Consider the following 20,123-nt stretch of genomic DNA (forward strand, 5'->3'; position numbering starts at 1 on the left):
TGCAGGAACAAATATCATCAAGATACAAAACTTCTGTCACCGCCAAGCATTCAATCCCCAGTGTTTCGCGTGGTATGGCCCACATGAGTTTTGGATTGCCTGATTTTAGAATACTGTCCTATTGTCGTCTTTCAAAACAGATGGACGGAGTGGATTTGTCACTGACATTTCTATGGGCCCCACAGAGCCCAATCCGCTTCCCAGTTAGTTTTGGATCGGCTCACGTCCTAACAGGCGCTGACGCAGACGATGGACGGAGTAGATGCCACAGACACGTTACAGTGGGACCCACGGAGCCTTTTTTTTCGGTTGCATGGTTTCCCTGTTACTGGTGTGAAAAATTCGTGTCGCATTTCCCCACTCTCTTTCGTCGATACACGCAGTCGTCGCGTCACGGGCTCAGATCTGCACAGCCCAAAACCCTCTCTCTCTCTCTCTCTCTCTCTCTCTCTTTCTCTCTCTGTTGATGTTGGCTCTTACACAGACAACGAAGACGATGGAATCTGTCTGATCTGCCCTTCTACTTCTCAGATCTGTAGTAAGTCTCTCTCTCTGTCGACCCTTGATCTCTACAGATCCGTGTCCTTGGATCTCTAGATCAGAACCCTAGAGCCGATTCTACGCTTCGTAATTGGAATTCGCTGGTTCGTGAAATGGGATAATCGGTTTTTGATGTTTGGATGCAGTTTGCAATTTGTTAGGGTTTGAGAGAGCGAGAGAGACGAAGAATGCTGACGAAATTCGAGACAAAGAGTAATAGGGTAAAAGGGCTGAGCTTCCACAGCAAGAGGCCATGGATCCTAGCGAGCCTCCACAGTGGTGTCATCCAGCTCTGGGATTACAGGATGGGGACCCTCATCGACAGATTCGACGAGCACGATGGCCCTGTACGTGGGGTCCACTTCCACAAATCTCAGCCACTATTCGTCTCCGGAGGTATATCAATCCCCTCTTGCACTCTCTCTGTGCTGCTCTTTTCCTTTTTACTCAGCGCTTCATTTCATGTTTTCTGGAGGTCATTTCCTGATGAACAATGCTAAGAGAATTTGTGGCACAGATGGGATATTTGGGCCACCGTCATGTCATGATCACGTGGACGTTCCCTGGACCAGAGACCTAGATGGTCCACCTTTCATGTGGACCATAAGTATACTAAATGTAGACCATTGGTCATCTTGTTGTAATTATTATTTTTCTATCCATTTGCTTTCTTGTACATTTCTGGTCCCTCCTGATGAATTGGTCACCATAATTTTTGGGCCGGTGCATGTTCCACCTGATGAATGGCCCCTATTTCGCACTCATGTGCATTTTAGAGCATTGCCTGCAAAGTGCCTTTTCAATCCCTTGCACAGATTGTTGCCTTAGAACTCCTCTTTCTCTCTTATAATTTGATCTAAAATGTTTATATCCAAGCAATGATGATGCTATCATGTGTGGTGGCTAATAATGTATATGTTTTACTTTTCATTTCCAAGTGTTTTAATTTTTAATTTTTTTAATTTTTTCCTGGTATCTCTCAAATCAATACTCTCTTGAGCTTGATTCAAGGTTCAGGAGGTTGATCTGCTTGTTCCCTGGGCATAATAAGAAGGGTAGGTTCTAAGTGGTGATAAAACCTGCTAACATCTTTTGTGGAGTGATCGATCTATCCTGGGAAAGTTATTACACAATGCTTGGGCAAAAATGTTGTAAAGTACTGTCAGTGTTTGCAGTTTGTATTGCTAGTGCCTATACCATGATAATTCAATCAATGGTACTCAAGCCCTGACTGTGGATGCCCATGCACGCGCACACAAAAGGAAGGGAAAAAAAAACTGGATTGGAAGACTCCTGACCCTTCAACAGCTGGCCAGGAAGGTTAAGAAAGGAAATACAGCTATGGTTTGCTTTCAACCAATAGAAGGGCCAAATTATCTATGGTTACGATCTTCTAACATGGTGGATGTTTTGTGCATGGACAATCCATTGTTAGGTTCATCCATGGTTTTAAATGTTTCTTACGTATTTGCCATATTGGGCCACCTTCATATGCAATACGAGGGACCGAAACATGCCTTTATGAGGCCATATTGGCCTGTATTGTATTGGTAATTGGGGCATGAAACCAATATTTTAAACTATGGGTACATAATATCAACGGTTTGGATCAAGGTTACTTGGATTACGGTCGCTTTGGTATAAAGGATAGGAATGAGTACCAATGTTGCCTCAATTGCCAAACCTTCTACATTTTCCAATCTGAATCCAATGATCTAGATTTTGGGTCAATATGATCCAAATCACCATTTTCACTACCGCGAAATTGTGGTTCTATACCCTTGGTGTTGACAAAATGGTAGTCTAAATTTATATTTATAATGTAGGGATTTATACTTTGATTTGTGCAATGTTATGCATTATATAATGCACTTGGAGGTGAGTAGGAATGAGAGGAAAATCGAGAGGAGGACTGAGGAGAAGATTAAGAGGAAGAGCTTGCGAAGGGAGAAGAGAGGTGTGTGGGAGCATATTCTTGGATCTTGCAAAGGTGGGTGCAAGGGAAAGGAGGATCAAGAGAGAGCATATGGAGAGAGAGAGAGAGAGAGAGAGAGAGAGAGAGAGAGAGAGAGAGAGAGAGGAAAGTGATAGTGGATTAAGTGGCAAGCCAATGATGGAGGATCACCCACGTGCCCTGAATGGGCATGTTTTGAGTCACTGATGCATGCGAGTCTTCCTGTGCTTGTGGAAATTTCAAGTCAGGGTGCATCATGCATGTGATATTACTCTCCTCTCCTTGTTCATGTGAGGGCTCATGTTTTAATCGGGTGACTTTTGAGCTTTGGCCCGTTTTCTGTTTGTAGGCGGAGGACGTGGATTGGGGGAGGTTGAATCATCGAAGCTCCTTCACTCTCTCCTCCATTCGTGATCACTCTTCTGGCTTCTTCCTCTGGTGGCTATGGATTTGTTTTATCTTCGCAATGGAGATGGTCTTGCCTCCTGGTCGTGTATTTGCTGAAGGGTCATTATTTAAAGTTGAGCTGATAGAGCAAGCAATGGTGATAGTGCTTCGTGAAGAAAGGCTCCTAGAGGTTTCAAGCTTTAAAGAACAGAGGGTAGGGGATGGTTAGAGTGACATGTGGACCTCTTCTTGTTGCCTTGGACATTCCTCCGATTCAAGAGGCTAGGAGCAATGATGTGGTTCTATATGACCGTCAATGTCTATTGGAGTGTGACGCATGGTGTGTTGTAAAGGGTGTTATGGGATTGTAAGGCTGTTATGTAAAAATAATAGTAGCAACTGTTACATGTTACGGGGTCATAAAGGCCGTAACGACCGTTACGAAAAAAAGACCTGTAAAGGCTATAATGGTCCATTACGGGGTCAATATAGGTTCTTTGTTTTGTTTTGTTTTTTTCAAATAAAAAAGAGACCATAACTACCGTTATGGGGACTGTAGCAGTCATTACAACCCGTATTATAAAGGTAACAATGGTGACCGTTATGACCATCGTTACCATTACGGAATACCTTGGTACTGTGACATCCCTCTTGCAGAGAGAGATGGGGGGGGGGGGGGGGGGGGGCATTTGCCCATGGCGAGGGGGATGAGGTGGATCAAGGAGGTGATCGACCATGTTGGAAAGATGGTCAAAGTGTCGTTTTGTGCTGTGAAGAGGACTTTATAGCTTTTTTTCTAGTTCATAGACGAATGACAAACTCAGAAATCTCATGCTAAGAATTAGGGGAAATTTTATAAATCTCCCAAGGGAAGGGGAGAGTTGGCGAGACTCGAGTCTTTAATTAACTGCAACTCTGGTGCTTCCTTTAGAAGTGGGAAAAAGGGCAAAAGTGTTTGATCGATGCATAAATGAAAATCCTCAGTTGGAACTCAAGGGGACTGGGGTGTCGAGAGAAGCGGATTCATATTAGAGACTTGTACAATCAAGCCAAAGTTCAATTAGTGGGGCGGGAGACAAAGCTTCAAGTTGTTGATAGGAAGATGGTTGACTATGTCTGGGGTGGAAAGGAGAAAGAGTGGGTGGTGCTGGATGCTGTGGGTGTTGTTGGGGGGTTTGTGATTATCTGGGATCCTAAGGTTTGGATGGAGTCATGGAGCAAGAATTTTTCGTGCTCTCTCTGGCATTTCAGTCATGGACATGAGCTTTCAGTGTTGTTGGCAAGCATTGTGTCGTGATACTATTTATGGGTCAAATTATGCAGCACAACGCAGTGGTCAACGGTTTGGGAGAAAGCTCTGTTTGGTGTAGGTGGCATCTCGTGGTGTGTCGGTGGCCACTTCAATGCGGCCAAATTCATGTTAAAAAAGTTGAATGGTGGTCGTATTTCATAAGTTTGTGGGATTTTTCAAATTGGGTGGAGAGGAATGAGTTGGGTGGATATTCTAATGGGCTCTGTCAACTCTACTCGGGGGGTCTAATAGGTTGGAAAGTCCTATGATGTTGAAAGCTCGATAGGTTCTTGGTTTTTTTTAAATTGGGATTGATGACTACCAATGTGTTTTGTATCCGTTACGATACACCCGTAAAGGCCGATAGGTATAGGTAACAGCCATGATCGTTACGCGATACAAGGGTGAAACGGGACAATTGTTTTTTAAAAAATTGTATCAGCTGTTACGGGGCATAATGACCATTACTCCTGTAAAGGTCGAAAAACGACCACTTTTTTTTTCCTATTTAAATAATTTTTTTTTCTTTTAGTTTTTCACTTTTCTCATTCCAAAAACTCTCCTAGGTCATTTTACAACTGATTTCGACTACTATTACTATAGTTTTTAATATTAAAACTGTAGATTGAAGTGATTTGAGTGAATAGAACCTCTAAGGGCCATTTTTAAAAAAAAAAATAATTGAAAAAGTAGTATTTATGCCTTTTCTGGTTTCTAGTTCTAGTGCTTGATTGTGATGTGTGAATATTAGAGACTTATAATCATGTCCATAAATTCACTAGACAGCTCGATTCAACACTCCCACCAAAGAGTGGACTGTTACACTACCATAAACATGTTCAAAACAAAAATTGAATACATATTTGGAATGTTTACATTATCCTAGATTTTTAAGATATTTTTTCAGAATTTTTTGGACAAATCTAAATTTTCAACCGTTACGCCCCCGTATCGGTAATGGTGGTGACCATTATGACCACCATTACCGATACGGAATACCTTGATGACTACCCTCTTATGCGACAAAGAGGTCTCCCTAGGCTTGTCTTTGACCACTATTCGATTGTCTTGGAAATGGAGTAGGAGAATTAGGGCCTTAGTTGTTTAGATTCGAGTGGATGTGGCTTAAAGTTGATTATTTTTCAAATCTTGTAAAGCAATGGTTGAATTCCTTCCAAGCTAAGGGATATGCAGGTTTTAAATTACACAAGAAGACGAAGCTTCTCAAAGGCAAGATCAACTCTTGGAAGGCGGAGGTGCTAAAGGAGAAGAGGAGGATATTAAAGTGGTAGTGGATTATTTGGTTGGGGATAGGGCCCCAAGTCTAGATGGCTTTCCTTTAGCTTTTCTCTAGGTCTTTTGGGATCTACTTAAAGGTGACTTGCTAAGTTTTTAAGCTGAATTTTAGGAGTGGGGTCTCTTATCATCAAAATTAAGGGTATTATTCATATTTATCATTCCGAAAGTTGAAGGAGTGGATTCAGTGGAATGCCTACATGACTTTTGCCTATTAGTTTGATTGGGAGTCCAAACAAGATTCTTGCAAAAATATTTGTTACTAGGTTTCATGCCATATTAGAGAAGGTTTTCTCTAAAGCTCAAGGTGTGTTTGTGGCTAGTGGGCAAATCTTGGATTGTGCTCTTATTGCTGACGAGTGCCTCGATTTGAGGCATAGGGAAGGGAAGAAGGGTGTCGTTTACAAGCTAGGAGTACAAAAAGGTGTATGATCACTAATTGGGGATTCCTTGATTGTATGTTGGAGAGATTGGGATGCGGGCAAAGGTGGAGGAGGTGGATGTAAGAGTGTAGCCACTTGGTGAGATTCTTGCTGATAGTTAATGGCTTTCCCAAAGGCTTTTTCGAGGAATAAGAAGGCCTTAAGCAGGGGGGTTTGCTTTTTTCCTCTCCTTTGTGGTAGTGGCTGAAGTGCTGAGCAAGATGCTGGATAGATGTTAATTGGATGCTTCCGGGGGGGGGGGTGGTTTGTGATGCAGATGTTGAAATGATGGATAATCTAAGGAAATTGGTGAGATGCTTTGAAGGTGTGTTATGCCTAAAAGTCAACATATTTAAGAGTGAAATACTTGGTGTTTGTTTTACTGGTGAGGAGGTAGCCGCCTTGTTAGAGGTCTTTGGGTGTTGGGCTGGGTCACTCCTATCGATGTACCTTGGGCTCTCCCCTTGTGTATTGGCAAGCCTGCCAAACCCTTGTGGGATAAGGTAATTGAAAGGGTCGAAAGGAATCTGTTTGAATGGACATCTCTTGCTAGGTGGAAGGCTGGCCATTGATCAAAGCAGCTATGTCGAATTTCCCAATATATTTCATGTCGCTTTTGAAATCTCCGACATCGGTGGTGGACAAGTTGGAAAGGCTGAGATAGAATTTCCTATGGTGAGGTGCTGAGGTGAAGCATAAGCTTTACCTCTTAAAATGGGAACAAGTGTGTGCAAGCAGTATAGGAAAGGAGGGCTAGCATAAGGAATCTAGAGCAAATGGATCTCATGTTGCTAGGTAAATGGTTGTGGAGGTTTGTCTTGGAGGAAAGAAGAGAGAGGTAATTGTTAGCAAATATGGTTTTTGGGAAGGGGTATGGTGGGTGAAGAATGTCTCTTTACAAGGCGTCAGGGTTGTGGAGAGGGTGTTCTTAGTTTGGCAAATAAGTTTAAGGGATCCGGTTCTCATGAGGTGATGGGAAGAGGATTCGATTCCGGAAGGATTTGTGAATCTGGGAGAGTAAGCTCCATATCATTTTTCCAAGGTTAGCTAGAATTGCTTCGAATTTGGATGTGACTATTGACTATAGATTCTCGTTCCCTGGTGATGCTTTGTTGGTCCCCCCTCATGTCGAAGGAATTTGTTGGACGTGGAAGTGGATGATTTTGATTGACTTTTGCAGTGGCTCCATTGTCTCAAACCTTCCTTGGGTGAGAGGGATTCTATGGTATGGTTGTTGGAGACGTCGAGTTGTTTCTCGATCCGCTCCTTCTATGAGTTTTGAGCCCTCTCCCTTTGGAAGAGAGTAAAGGTTGTTTGCCAGCACTCCTTGCCCCCCACTGGTTGCAACTTTTGCTTGGTTGGTGGGTTGGAACAAGATTCTTACAATTGATCACCTCCAGCAAAGATTTCTAGCAATCCCCAATTGTTGTGTGATGTGTTTGAGGGATGCAGAGTCATTATATAATTTGTTTATCCATTTTCTGTTTATTCGGATGGTGTGGGAGAAATTTCTCGCATTCTTTATAATGTCTTTGGTAATGCCAGGGTCCATTGAGGGCATTTTTTTTTTTTTTGGCTTGGCTCAGGGGAGGGAGTGGGAAGAAAGAAAAATGTTGTGTGGAGGTTAGTTTTGATGGCTGTAATTTGGTCTATTTGAGGGGAGAGACAATCAAAGCTTTCAAAGTAGAAGCAGGATAGGGGTGGTCTATTATGAGGCTAAGTTGGATGTGACGAGGTGGTTTTCCTTTAATAAGTGATCGGTCATTTTTCTTTGGACCAAAGTGGTTGTATGCTATTTTGAGCATTTTGGTGCTCTTTTAATAAAAGTCTTTGTTAATTCTCGAAAAAAAAAAAAGAAAAAGAAAAAAGTACTATTATAAAATGTGAGGTCTATAATAGTAACATTTCCTCATTTTCATATATAAACAATCAACAATCTCCATAAGAGATCAATGGTGCTTTCTGATTGTTGTCTGATGTGCATGCGGAGCATGGAGACGGTGGATCATTTATTTATTCATTGCCCCTTCTCTCGGAAGGTGTTGGAGAAAATTTTAGGCTCCTTTGGATCGTCTTGGGTGGTGCTAGGAACCATTGATAATCTCTTCCTTTCATGGCATGGGGGACAATTCCTGAAAGAGGGAGAAAGTGGTATGGAGATTAGCCTTATTGGCGGTAATTTGGGGAAGGGAACAACTGTAACTTCCGGGACAAGTGTGGGTGGGAAATTGATGTATATAATAGATCCCGGATTGATGTGATTAGTTGGGCATCTTGTTTTAGGGACTTTGGCCAAGATGTTTGGCCTTTTCTATTTGGGCTTTAGTTTGTAATTCTTTGAGCTTTGGCTCTCTTATGGATAAAATTATCGGCACCTTTCAAAAAAAAAAATCATTTGGTATATAAACTTAAGGGGTGCGTTGTAGTGGTATCAGTGACTGTAAGCTTATGGTGGTACCAGCTGATGTGGGCCCCATGCAATGTATGCAGAGCATCCAACCTGTCCATTAGATGCGTGACGTCATGCTACACCCAGGCCCCGAGAATCAGACCGATTCAAGACTCGGGTGGGCCAAAACAAAGGGAATGAGTTTGGAGGGAACGTCCACACTTGATTTTCATTGAGGCCACTTGAGTTGTAAAGCAACCTTAAAAATAAAATATAAAATAAAAAAAACCCTTCATCCATACCAGATGAAGGAGGCCATTAAAAAAAAAAAAAACCCTTCATCCATACCAGATGAAGGATGCGAATGGCCTCAATTCCATTTAAACAGTACAGCGGACCATCACATTAATCAAGGGTGGGCATCCCTATTAACTTGTTTGCTGTGCTGTGGCCCACCTGATTCATCAGCTTGAATTTTGGACCTTGGAGGTAATATGTGCCAACTCATCTTCTGGACAGATTGGATACCACAACTGAAGCTTACAGTGGTACCAGTACCACTGGAGCACACCTAAATTTAATTACTAATTCATATGTAAGACTGCATTTAAACAGTACAGCGGACCCTCACATTAATCAAGGTTGGGCATCCCCTCTTAACTTGTTTGCTATAGCGTGGCCCACCTGATTCATCAACTTGAATTTTGGACCTTGGAGGTAATATATGCTAACTCATCTACTGGACAGATTGGATATCACCACCGAAGCTCACAGTGGTACCAGTACCACTGGAGCGCACCTAAAGTTAATTACTAATTCATATGTAAGACTGCATATTGCATGTACATGGTGTATGAAGTGGAGCTCTACCCACATGATCCTACCATGGCATACTGAATGTTGGAGAAAGTAGCCTACTGCATACTGTTCTCACACCACGAACCAGAGTGACCAGTGATCTAGGTAAGCTTGATGAGTACATGGTATGATACTTTCTTTGAAATGCGGTACGCTAGTGGTAGGATCTTGCGGGTTGCTCCAGTACATTTTACTAAGTAGGATCATGTGGGTTGCTCCAGTACATTTTACTAAGTAGGATCATGTGGGTTGCTCCAGTACATTTTACTAAGGGCCTGTTTGGTTTTCCAATTTCTGGTGATGTAATTCAAAGTAAATGAGCCATCTTTTCAGGGTGTTTGGTTAAGATAGAATTACAGCAAAAAAAATGTGAGCCAAATACACGGTATGTGAAATGGAGTTGTATACTCAAAATGACATTTCAATTTATAAATGAATGTCACTGCATGGAGAGTATCATATTATATGTCAACTATTGTATAAATCAAATTATAGTGAGCATGGGATTGAATATCTGTACTATATTGGCCGTCACAGGTGTATTATATCCGTATCAGCTTGATACGATGAGTGATGCAGGTTTTATTCGCCTCAGTTAAGAAAATTACGATATTGGCTCATATGCATATTAGCACTGATATGGTCATCACAAGATTTCCCTTAGTCCTTTTTTCATTTCTTCCACTTTTCTTCTGTTTCTTTCGAGTGTTGGAGCTTGGGGATGATTTCTAAGCCATTTCAAACCACATCTAGGGGGATTTGCAGGATCACAGCACAATATTTGAGGTAAATTTGACGAATCATAGCTCTGGTGCTGGTTTTGGAGAAAATTGAAAAATACATTAAAAAAATCATTTTGTTACTTTTTGTTGCTGAGTTTGTGTCATTTGAACATAATATGACTAAGTTGACCGCTTCATTATGTTCAATTTGGGCATGTTTGCATCTTTTTCTTTTTTTTTTTTTGCCGTGTTTTACCATTTTTCATAAAATTTCCAGCATTTTTCTCGTTTTGATTTTTTTTCAAAGATTTTTTTTTTTTTTTCCCCCGTGTTTCTTGCAGTGATGCACGAATAACATGTGTGTAGTCTTGATATATAGATTCATGCATGCAATTGGCTGTTTTATACTTTTTTGAACTATTTGGTGTTTTTGGCCATTTCGGGCCATTTTTTTAGATGGATTACTATGTGTCTAATTTTTAATTTTATTTATTTATTTATTTTTTTGTCAAATCAATTTGGGGGAATGGTTGTTCAAAGTGTGTCGACATAGATCTAGCATCTAAGCCATCAATTTGAAATATTTTTGAAAATTTCAGGCTTTTTTTTTTGGGGATGTATAGAACTCTGATTAATATTCATATGATTTTTTTAATTTTTAAATAGAACTCTAGTTGTTTTAAGCAATTTGAACATATGCACTTATGCATGTATTGTAGGGAATGTGAATGTATATGTAAATGCAATGCGTGTGCATGACCACACAATCAAAGTCTAAAGTCCCAAAGTACCCTATTTCCTTAGTTTCCACTCTTGTGCAATTTTTGTAATGATGTCCCTGTTTGATTGTTTTCTGTTCAAGATTGTTTAATGCAAGTTTGACTTGATCATCCATCAAGCAATGTTTGGCAACCTGACACCGGTGTTTTTTAGTGTGAGGACATCCTTTGATGGCAATGCATTGCACCATAATAGGGAGTTGATTTCTTAATCCCCAAGGCACACTCTAATTTGAGCAGAGAGTTTCTTGCAGCTTACGAACATAGTGCAAAAGAGTAGTGGGAGGACTGGAGAAAGGATTATTGTGTGAGCTCTAACTGGAAAATATTTCATAGGCCTTCATCCTGACTGGATGACCATTTGCAACAATTTTTGTGCTATGATGCCCGCCCATGGTGGTCCACCAAATGAAGAATCTCAGACCACGTACACTGAAGTTGGGCCCAATTGGTATCATCAATCTAAAACCACACATTGTGTCCATGAGTATGTGACATAGACCATTCTTCTGGCAGGCCCTGCCTTTAGTGGGCCATACCAACTGGATGATCCTCACCATCCAGTCAAAGGAATGTTTCATGTTGAATGTTGAACCTTTCTCAGTCTTGTAGCCATCCCTTGCAGACCTCTGTTGGGCAGTTAATGTGACCATTTGCAACGATTTTGGTGCTATGCTACCCATCCATGGTGGGCCACCAGATGAACATATTATGTACATGTACCAAGAAAAAAGTTGTTAGATTGATGGGTACCAAGGACAGACCTACAGACAGAAAAAACTTTTGACATGACTGGATAAATTCTGCTGTGACTTGGGTTTCACTTTAATACACACTTTTTGTGTGTGTGTGTGTGGCCCCTCAAAAGGAACACTTGGTTTTTTTTTTTTTTTTCATTATAAAGTTGAGGGTGATAAGAATTTGGGTGCTAACCTCAAGTCCATGGTTTGTATAGAATTGGGGATATTCCCTAGAACTTGCATCTGTTCTGTTGGATGTAGTGCCCAAGTATTGGTTTAATCTTAACTAAGTGTCAAGGAAAAGTTTTGCTTACCACTTTGGTGGTTTATAATACATGGACTGGGAATCCTTCCTAGTGTGCTCATGCATGCTTGTGTGGCTTTTTTTCCCCACAATGTACTTCACCAAGTTGGTTGCATCAGGTTCATCATTGGTTGCGGCCATGAAATGGGGTTTTATTTGTTATGGGTTTTTTTCAGAGAGATAAAGATTAACTCTTGGATGTTCAACTGCTGCATCTTTTATGGTCGTAAGATGGGGGAACCAATTTCCAGGTCAAAGATCCAAGTACTAAGACTGAATTTATGCTTAATATGACCTAGAAAATTCTTGGTGCTACTTTCGAATGCTGTTTCACATATTGCCATGCATGGCATGAATCATCATTATATTATTGTATATGGTTGTCATATTCCAAATGCCAAATAACATGAATCATATAGAGATCTGGTGTTAATGGTACTTGTTTCATGATAACACTGGGTTTTGCAGGAGATGATTACAAGATCAAAGTCTGGAATTATAAGATGCACCGGTGCCTATTTACACTTCTTGGTCACCTTGATTACATCCGCACAGTTCAGTTCCACAATGAGTACCCATGGATTGTGAGTGCTAGCGATGATCAAACTATTAGAATATGGAACTGGCAGTCCCGGACTTGTATCTCTGTTTTAACTGGACATAACCATTATGTCATGTGTGCTTCTTTTCATCCTAAAGAAGACCTGGTTGTATCAGCATCTTTGGATCAGACAGTGCGTGTCTGGGATATAGGTGCTCTGAGGAAGAAGACTGTGTCTCCTGCAGAAGACATTCTGCGACTCAGTCAGATGAACACGGACTTATTTGGGGGAGTCGATGCTGTTGTCAAGTATGTCTTGGAAGGTCATGATCGTGGAGTCAACTGGGCTGCATTTCATCCCAGCTTGCCTCTGATCGTGTCGGGAGCAGACGATCGCCAAGTAAAACTGTGGCGAATGAATGGTAAGCTAGACTGATATGCTATAACCTTCTGTAATTTAACTAACCATACATCCCATTTTTACAAGCATCTTCCCTTGTAAATATATGATGATTTTAGTGGAAGCAAAAATTTCAAAAGATTAAAAACAGGTCGTGACATACAACCAGCTATAGGTGATCAGTTAATACCTGTCAGTTTTTTTTTAAAAAATTCTTCCTCAGTTTTATGGAATTTTAGCAGCGACAGCTAACACCAGCCAATGCCTTTTGTTTTCAGATACAAAGGCTTGGGAAGTTGACACATTGAGAGGACACATGAATAATGTGTCTTGTGTAATGTTCCATGCAAGACAGGACATCATTGTGTCCAACTCAGAGGACAAAAGCATCCGTGTATGGGATGTCACAAAACGGACTGGTATTCAGACATTCCGTAGGGAGCACGATCGTTTCTGGATTCTGGCAGCACATCCAGAAATGAACCTTCTGGCAGCTGGTCATGATAGTGGCATGATTGTCTTCAAGTTGGAGAGGGAACGGCCAGCCTTTTCCGTTAGCAGTGATTCACTATACTATGTCAAAGACCGTTTTCTACGCTTCTATGAGTTCTCATCTCAAAAAGACAACCAAGTGATCTCAATTCGTCGACCCGGTTCCACTAACTTGAATCAGGGACCAAGAACACTGTCTTATAGCCCTACAGAGAATGCTATCTTGATTTGTTCTGATGTGGATGGAGGAGCCTATGAACTGTATATTGTGCCCAAGGACAGTGCTAGCAGGAGTGATACAGTGCAAGAAGCAAAGAGAGGAGTAGGTGGATCGGCGGTTTTTGTTGCCCGCAATAGATTTGCTGTGCTTGACAAGAGTAGCAATCAAGTGTTGGTCAAAAACCTTAAGAATGAGATTGTTAAGAAAAGCAGCCTCCCTGTTGCTGCTGATGCAATATTCTACGCTGGGACAGGCAATTTGCTATGCAGGGCTGAGGATAGGGTGGTCATCTTTGATCTCCAGCAGAGGACCATCCTCGGAGATCTCCAGACCCCTTTCATTAAATATGTGGTTTGGTCGAATGATATGGAGTCGGTAGCTTTGCTCAGCAAACATGCGATTATCATTGCAAGTAAGAAACTTGTGCACCGATGCACACTTCATGAGACAATTCGTGTTAAGAGCGGTGCCTGGGACGACAATGGTGTCTTCATATATACAACCTTGAACCACATCAAGTACTGCCTTCCAAACGGGGACAACGGGATTATCAAGACCCTTGATGTCCCAATATACATCACAAAGGTTTCTGGGAATATCATCTATTGCTTGGATCGGGATGGAAAGAACCGTGCAATTGCTATTGATGCAACAGAGTATCTTTTCAAACTTGCCCTTATAAAGAAGAGATATGACCATGTCATGAGCATGATCCGAAGCTCACAGCTTTGTGGGCAGGCTATGATTGCCTATCTGCAACAGAAAGGCTTCCCAGAAGTTGCTCTGCATTTTGTCAAAGATGAGCGGACCCGCTTCAACTTGGCGCTAGAGAGTGGTAACATCCAGATTGCGGTTGCTTCAGCTAAGGAGATTGATGAGAAAGATCACTGGTATAGGTTGGGCATTGAGGCCCTTCGGCAAGGCAATGCGAGCATTGTAGAATATGCCTACCAGAGGACAAAGAACTTTGAGAGGCTCTCCTTTCTGTATCTTATAACGGGGAATATGGAGAAGCTGTCCAAAATGTTGAGGATCGCCGAGATTAAAAACGATGTAATGGGTCAGTTCCATAATTCCATGTATCTGGGTGACATCCGTGAGCGTGTCAAGATCTTGGAGAATTGTGGTCATTTGCCTCTTGCGTATGTCACGGCTTCTGTTCATGGGCTTACGGAAGTCACTGATAGGCTTGCAGCCGAGTTGGGAGACAATGTACCTGCTCTGCCCGAGGGCAAATCGCCTTCACTTCTGATGCCCCCTGCCCCCATCCTCTGCGGTGGGGATTGGCCCTTGCTGAGGGTCATGAAAGGAATACTTGAAGGCGGGTTGGATAGTGTGGGCAGGGCGGGGCAGGAGGAAGATGAAGAGGCTGCTGCCGCTGATTGGGGTGAGGACTTGGATATTGTTGATGTAGATGCCATGCAGAATGGAGATGTTGTAGTAGTTGAGGATGGGGACGTTAATGAAGGCAATGATGATGAGGAGGGAGGATGGGACCTTGAAGATCTAGAGCTACCCCCTGAGGTTGATACTCCAAGAGCTGCTGCTAACGCACGCTCAGTTTTCGTTGCCCCAACCCCAGGTATTCCTGTGAGCCAAATCTGGACACAGAAATCATCTCTTGCTGCCGAGCATGCAGCGGCAGGCAATTTCGATACTGCCATGCGCCTACTGAGCCGTCAGTTGGGTATAAAGAACTTCATTCCTTTGAAGCCCATGTTTCTTGATCTACACATAGGCAGCCATACCTATCTGCGGGCCTTACCTTCAGCGCCTGTGATCCCTCTGGCAATTGAGAGAGGGTGGAGCGATTCTGCTAGCCCAAATGTGAGGTGCCCACCGGCACTCATCTACCAGTTTTATCAGCTGGATGAGAAACTCAAAACTGCTTACAAGGCCACCACTGAGGGGAAGTTCGGTGATGCTTTGAAGCTCTTCCTCAATATCTTGCACACAATTCCTCTGATTGTTGTCGGGTCAAGGAGAGACGTGGATGAGGTCAAGGAGCTGATCAGCATTGCAAAAGAGTACGTGCTGGGCTTGCGTATGGAGGTCAGAAGAAAGGAAATCAAAGATGATACAGTGCATCAACAGGAGTTGGCAGCCTACTTCACACACTGCAACCTTCAGAGGATCCATCTGAGGCTTGCGCTGGCAAGTGCCATGAACATTTGCTACAGGGGAGGAAACTATATTACAGCAGCCAATTTCGCTAGGCGGCTTCTGGATACGGACCCACCTAAGGAGGCCCAGGCAGCGGTGGCCAGGAAAGTGTTGCAGGCTTGTGAGAAAAACATGAAAGATGCAACTCAACTGAATTACGACTTCAGGAACCCATTTGTGGTCTGTGGGTCGACATTTGTGCCAATATACCGTGGGCAGAAAGATGTCTCATGCCCATATTGCGGTGCACGTTTTGTGCCAGCCATTGAGGGCCAGCTTTGTACCATTTGTGATCTTGCAGTAGTTGGAGCAGATGCATCGGGTCTCCTCTGTTCCCAGGCCCAGATGAGATGATCGAAAAAGAATCTTCTAATGCCTTGTGGGCTGTGTAGAGGAAGGTGTACTTGAAACTGTGGAAAAGGTGAGAGCTGTCCGGACAAATTCAAGCTTTCCAGAGACGCTGCTGCTGGTTTGGCCTTTGCAGACCAGGTAGGAGTTTCCATGCTTTCAGTTTGGTTGAATTGTTGGGTACTTTCTTGGTTTCTTCTTCGTGCTTTTAATTTTGATTATGATTTTTGGGTTCGTCTCTCGTAATAAACAACTTGTTTCTGGCAGAGAATTTTGGCCGCCTGTTCTTGTTTTAGTTATTGTTGTGGACAAGAATGGAAAGCACCATTTCCAGTCAGGTGATAAGTAAAAAAGACAGCTTGTATGTAAAACCTCGGATGCATTTCAATATGGTAGTAGATACCCTGAAACTCTGTCTATGTTGGTTATCTTAGTAGAGATTGTACTCTCGCTTTTTATTTTGTATCTGTGCATCTGGTCCTAATTTGCATTTCCATCATCCTGTTATTGGTAGTCAATCTAATGGAAACAAATGTGGGTAGATTTTGGGTGTTGTCGATGATCACTAGGTTATCTGGATGAGGAGAGATTGGATGGTCATTCATCATGGAGCCAGCGTTGAACCTATCCTGGTGGTTCAGTGGGGGCAATCTGACTTGTGGCCTGGTTCTCTCACACACCAGCCACATCTGCTGTGAGTCGCTGCCTCAGTCACCTAATGCAAATGGATGCCTTGCGGAAATATGAAGGGTGAATTTATGCGACTATGTATAATGCTGAGCAAATTTTCAACATTTTGCCCGTGCAATTAGGTGGGCACCACTGTGATGCGTGTTGAACATTGACACCGTCAGTCAGATGCACCATTCCATGGTGGGCATCCATGACTTGTGTGGGCCACACCACATACAAAAGTTGAGAGGGGTTAGCCTTCCATTAAAACATTCATAATCATTTTTTGGGCCCACCGAGATGTGATTCACAAATCCAGCCTATCCATTATGTGTGTCCCACTTGGATGAAGGGTAATACCAAGTTTCAGACCTATCCAAATTTCAGATGGGCCCCACCAAATGCTTTTATGTGTTTTAGGCATGTCTTAACATGATTTTAGATGGTATGGCCCACCTGAGTTCTGTATACGGCTGATTTTTGGGATATCCCATAATTTAAAGGGGACCCATCAAATGCATGGTCTTGATGGTCGACATACATCACGGTGGGTGCTTAAACAGCGACCTCATGGGAAGACTCTCTCTCTCTCTCTCTCTCTCTCTCTCTCTCTCTCAATGAAGCTGAATCCCAGCCATTTTCCTCATCTCAGGGCTTACAAGAAGGCTTGCATATAAACTCTTTGTGGTAGTGTGCACAGGAGACCATTACTCTCTCTCTCTCTCTCCCTCTCTCTCTCTCTCTCTCTCTCTCTCTCTCTCTATATATATATATATATATATATATATATATATAACTTTTATGTGCTCCTACGTAAGGGTAGCATTTGGGGCCTGTGCAGTAAACGCCCAATGGAGCTCACCGCAATGAATATGCAACATCCTAACCGTCTCTCTTGTGCTGGCTGCTGGCTCATGTTAGGATGTATGCCAAAAATGAGGCAGATTTAAAGCTCAAGTGGGTCCCAGATTCAATGACCAGTGTTTCCTATGGTCTGATGTGTTTATTTTTCTTTACCCCATACGAATTAAAGCCTGCCCATTTAGGACCTTTCATTGACAATCATATCGGATTTACTATCTTACCTGTGAAGACAAAACAAAGGTGTAGAATGTTTAGAGTTGATGTAGGTCCTCCATTTCAAGGTCTTTCCCATCTATTCTACTACTAGAGAGTTGAGGTAGCCCAATATCTAATCCTTTGATACGTGGACCTACATGGTCCATAAAGATGGACCTCATGTGAGGATGCATGAGGAAATGAAGTGGATCTCCTCTCCTCTCAAAATCTCTCTTTTTTCTCCTCCTGACCTGTTCGAAGTGGTGGGGATGTCCAGGGCTAGTTCTTTACTTCATCTCCTTTAAGATAAAATCATATAAATGAGGGGCTTAGTTTCATGGGAGTATCTAGTATGGTGCTTCGCTACCTTATGCAGAACATTGTAATCTACTGTGAGGGAAGCGTGTTAATATGCCTTGTACGTGTAAATATGATCTAATTCTCTAATTGTCATGCTTATTTACCAGACATCCATATCTCATGCTAATCATATAATTGATCATCCGATCTGCACCATTAGATCATTATCCAGTGCAATTAAAGTAGTTTTAACGGTCGAAAACCTTTGAGCAATTAAAACATTTCAACAGCTGAGCCCGATGGATAAAACACTTGATGAGTCCCTAGTCTAATAAATCTAGCCATTAAACAATTCATAGGTAAAATTCAGTGGTTTTTTATTGGCTAGTGCAAGAATCAACACTTCTTTTTGAAAGTATTGAGCCCCGTTTACTTTCAATAACTTCTAGATAGTCTCATAATAAGAGCCAAAACCTACTAGTCAGGGTTGTGACTCCAACACATTCTCCAATCCAATGATTAAGTAAATTCATGCAATATTAAGTCACAATCACAATGATTATTTGATTAGAACTAATTGGCCCCTATATTAATAACTTAATCTCGATTTAATCAATGTACATGTCTCAAAGATTTCCAAACCCTGCATCCTATATCCATGACACATACTCCTATGTGGGGTTAAGGGAGAAGGCAAGGCACATCGACACCAAATCAAATCTCTAATGGTGGAGACTGTCCATCTTGATAGAAACTAATTTTCCCATACAAAATGACTATATATCTCAAAATAGAATGTCCACACATGTGTTCTATGTATTTGTGATAGTCATGGCATATACCGGATATTGAAATTCATAGTCCACAATTTTCCCAGTTAACGACCATCATGACTAATCTCTAGTTCCGAAAGATTATAGAGGATTCGATCCTCAACCAACCCTCAAATGTGTGAGAGTTCGGGATGATATTACACACTAAGGTACATCAAGGTATCCATGAGGGACTGTAGTCTTCATATGCACCCAAAAAAATCCTTATATGTGTGAGAGTTTGGGATAATATTACACACTAAGGTACATCAAGGTATCAACGGGGGACTATAGTCTTCATATGCACCCAAAAAATGGACTGTTTCTACGAGTTGCCTATGGACCACTTTCAACGTATAACAGCCCCACTCATAAATGGATGGGCATTATTTTAGCATATGATCTTCTTCACATCGGGGCATACCTTATGCAAGGTCCACATGTTGAGGTGTATCGTGGGGCTAGCATGCATCAATTTCTGGATCTTCTGGTTTGAAGGGATGCAGGATCAAATATGAATGATGGACGGTCTATTATTTAGAGTGCTTGTGTGGCCTTGGTGATTGTTTCCAATGAACGGTCGGAAAAACCTCTCTTCAAAAAGCCCATGCAAGATTATCGTTGTTATTGCTGAGGATATATGTGGGGCCCACCTGATGAGCATGATCTTGTTGAGAGAACAAAAAGATGATTAAAAGGGAACTCGAAGGGGCGTTGCGAGAATCGAACTCGCGACCTCTCGCACCCGAAGCGAGAATCGTACCACTAGACCAAACGCCCTGGAGGATCTTGTATGCGATTAAATTACTATATCTTGTAATTGTGGGCCCCACCAAATTATTCCTCTTTCCAGAAATCAGGCCGTCCCACTCGTCAGTTGCTAGATTTAGAAACGTTTTCTCATTTTCTTATTTCTTTTGCGAATTGTGGGACGCCTGTTAATCTGGATAACCCAGTTTTTGTGCTGGACCATCAAAACAATGTGACCCACCTGATGTGTGGCTTGGATCTGATGCTTATGTGCCACTCTGCACATCTTATCCTGCAAATGTGAAGCTATGTGGGGCCCTACAAAATTTTAGATGAGGAGGTTTGCTAGAACATGTCTCAACGTATTCCAATCCGATACCTTGAGACATTAGCCATTTGATCAAGATCTTTTCATTGAGCCAAAAACCGTTATGTGATGGTCCTGTGCAGTAACTGCAGGTAAAAAAAAAAAAACTCTAAAATGAGACTGTTTCAACCCTTGAATTATTCACAGATAGTTCATATTTAAAAGAAAATATTCCAATGATTAAAAGTGGGTCTGATCTGACCCAACCATAAGTGGGTCTGGGTCTAAAATTTGAACTCATTGAGCAGGTCTAGGTCCAAAATTCTGACCAAATAATAAGTGGGTTTGGTTTTAAAATTTGAACTGGTTGAGCAGGT

At 42.0% G+C, this 20,123-nt stretch overlaps 1 protein-coding gene and 1 non-coding gene across 4 annotated transcripts; one reads left to right on the forward strand and one right to left on the reverse strand.

Annotated features, from left to right (window-relative positions):
* The first annotated feature begins 350 nt into the window (after positions 1-350).
* On the forward strand, positions 351-16,307 carry LOC131243386 (coatomer subunit alpha-1-like). Of its 3 annotated transcripts, XR_009170040.1 has the most exons (5): positions 351-538; positions 687-936; positions 12,151-12,645; positions 12,902-15,987; positions 16,114-16,307. XR_009170040.1 is itself a non-coding variant. In XM_058242716.1 (4 exons), exons 2-4 carry the CDS (start codon positions 729-731, stop codon positions 15,850-15,852), a joined length of 3,654 nt encoding a protein of 1,217 aa, XP_058098699.1. In that variant the 5' UTR covers positions 351-538; positions 687-728; the 3' UTR covers positions 15,853-16,307. The 3 variants fall into 3 exon arrangements, 2 of the variants coding, with proteins under 2 accessions (XP_058098699.1, XP_058098700.1); XM_058242716.1 differs by having other exon boundaries at positions 12,902-16,307; XM_058242717.1 differs by lacking the exons at positions 351-538; positions 687-936 and adding an exon at positions 9,774-9,923 and having other exon boundaries at positions 12,902-16,307.
* A 3,090-nt stretch (positions 16,308-19,397) lies between these two features.
* TRNAP-CGG (transfer RNA proline (anticodon CGG)) lies at positions 19,398-19,469 on the reverse strand. The gene has a single exon. It is a non-coding gene; the product is annotated as a tRNA-Pro (tRNA).
* Between the last annotated feature and the right edge of the window lie 654 nt (positions 19,470-20,123).

The sequence above is a fragment of the Magnolia sinica genome, chromosome 4, assembly GCF_029962835.1.
Source record: "Magnolia sinica isolate HGM2019 chromosome 4, MsV1, whole genome shotgun sequence".
In the NCBI taxonomy this organism is placed as follows: domain Eukaryota; kingdom Viridiplantae; phylum Streptophyta; class Magnoliopsida; order Magnoliales; family Magnoliaceae; genus Magnolia; species Magnolia sinica.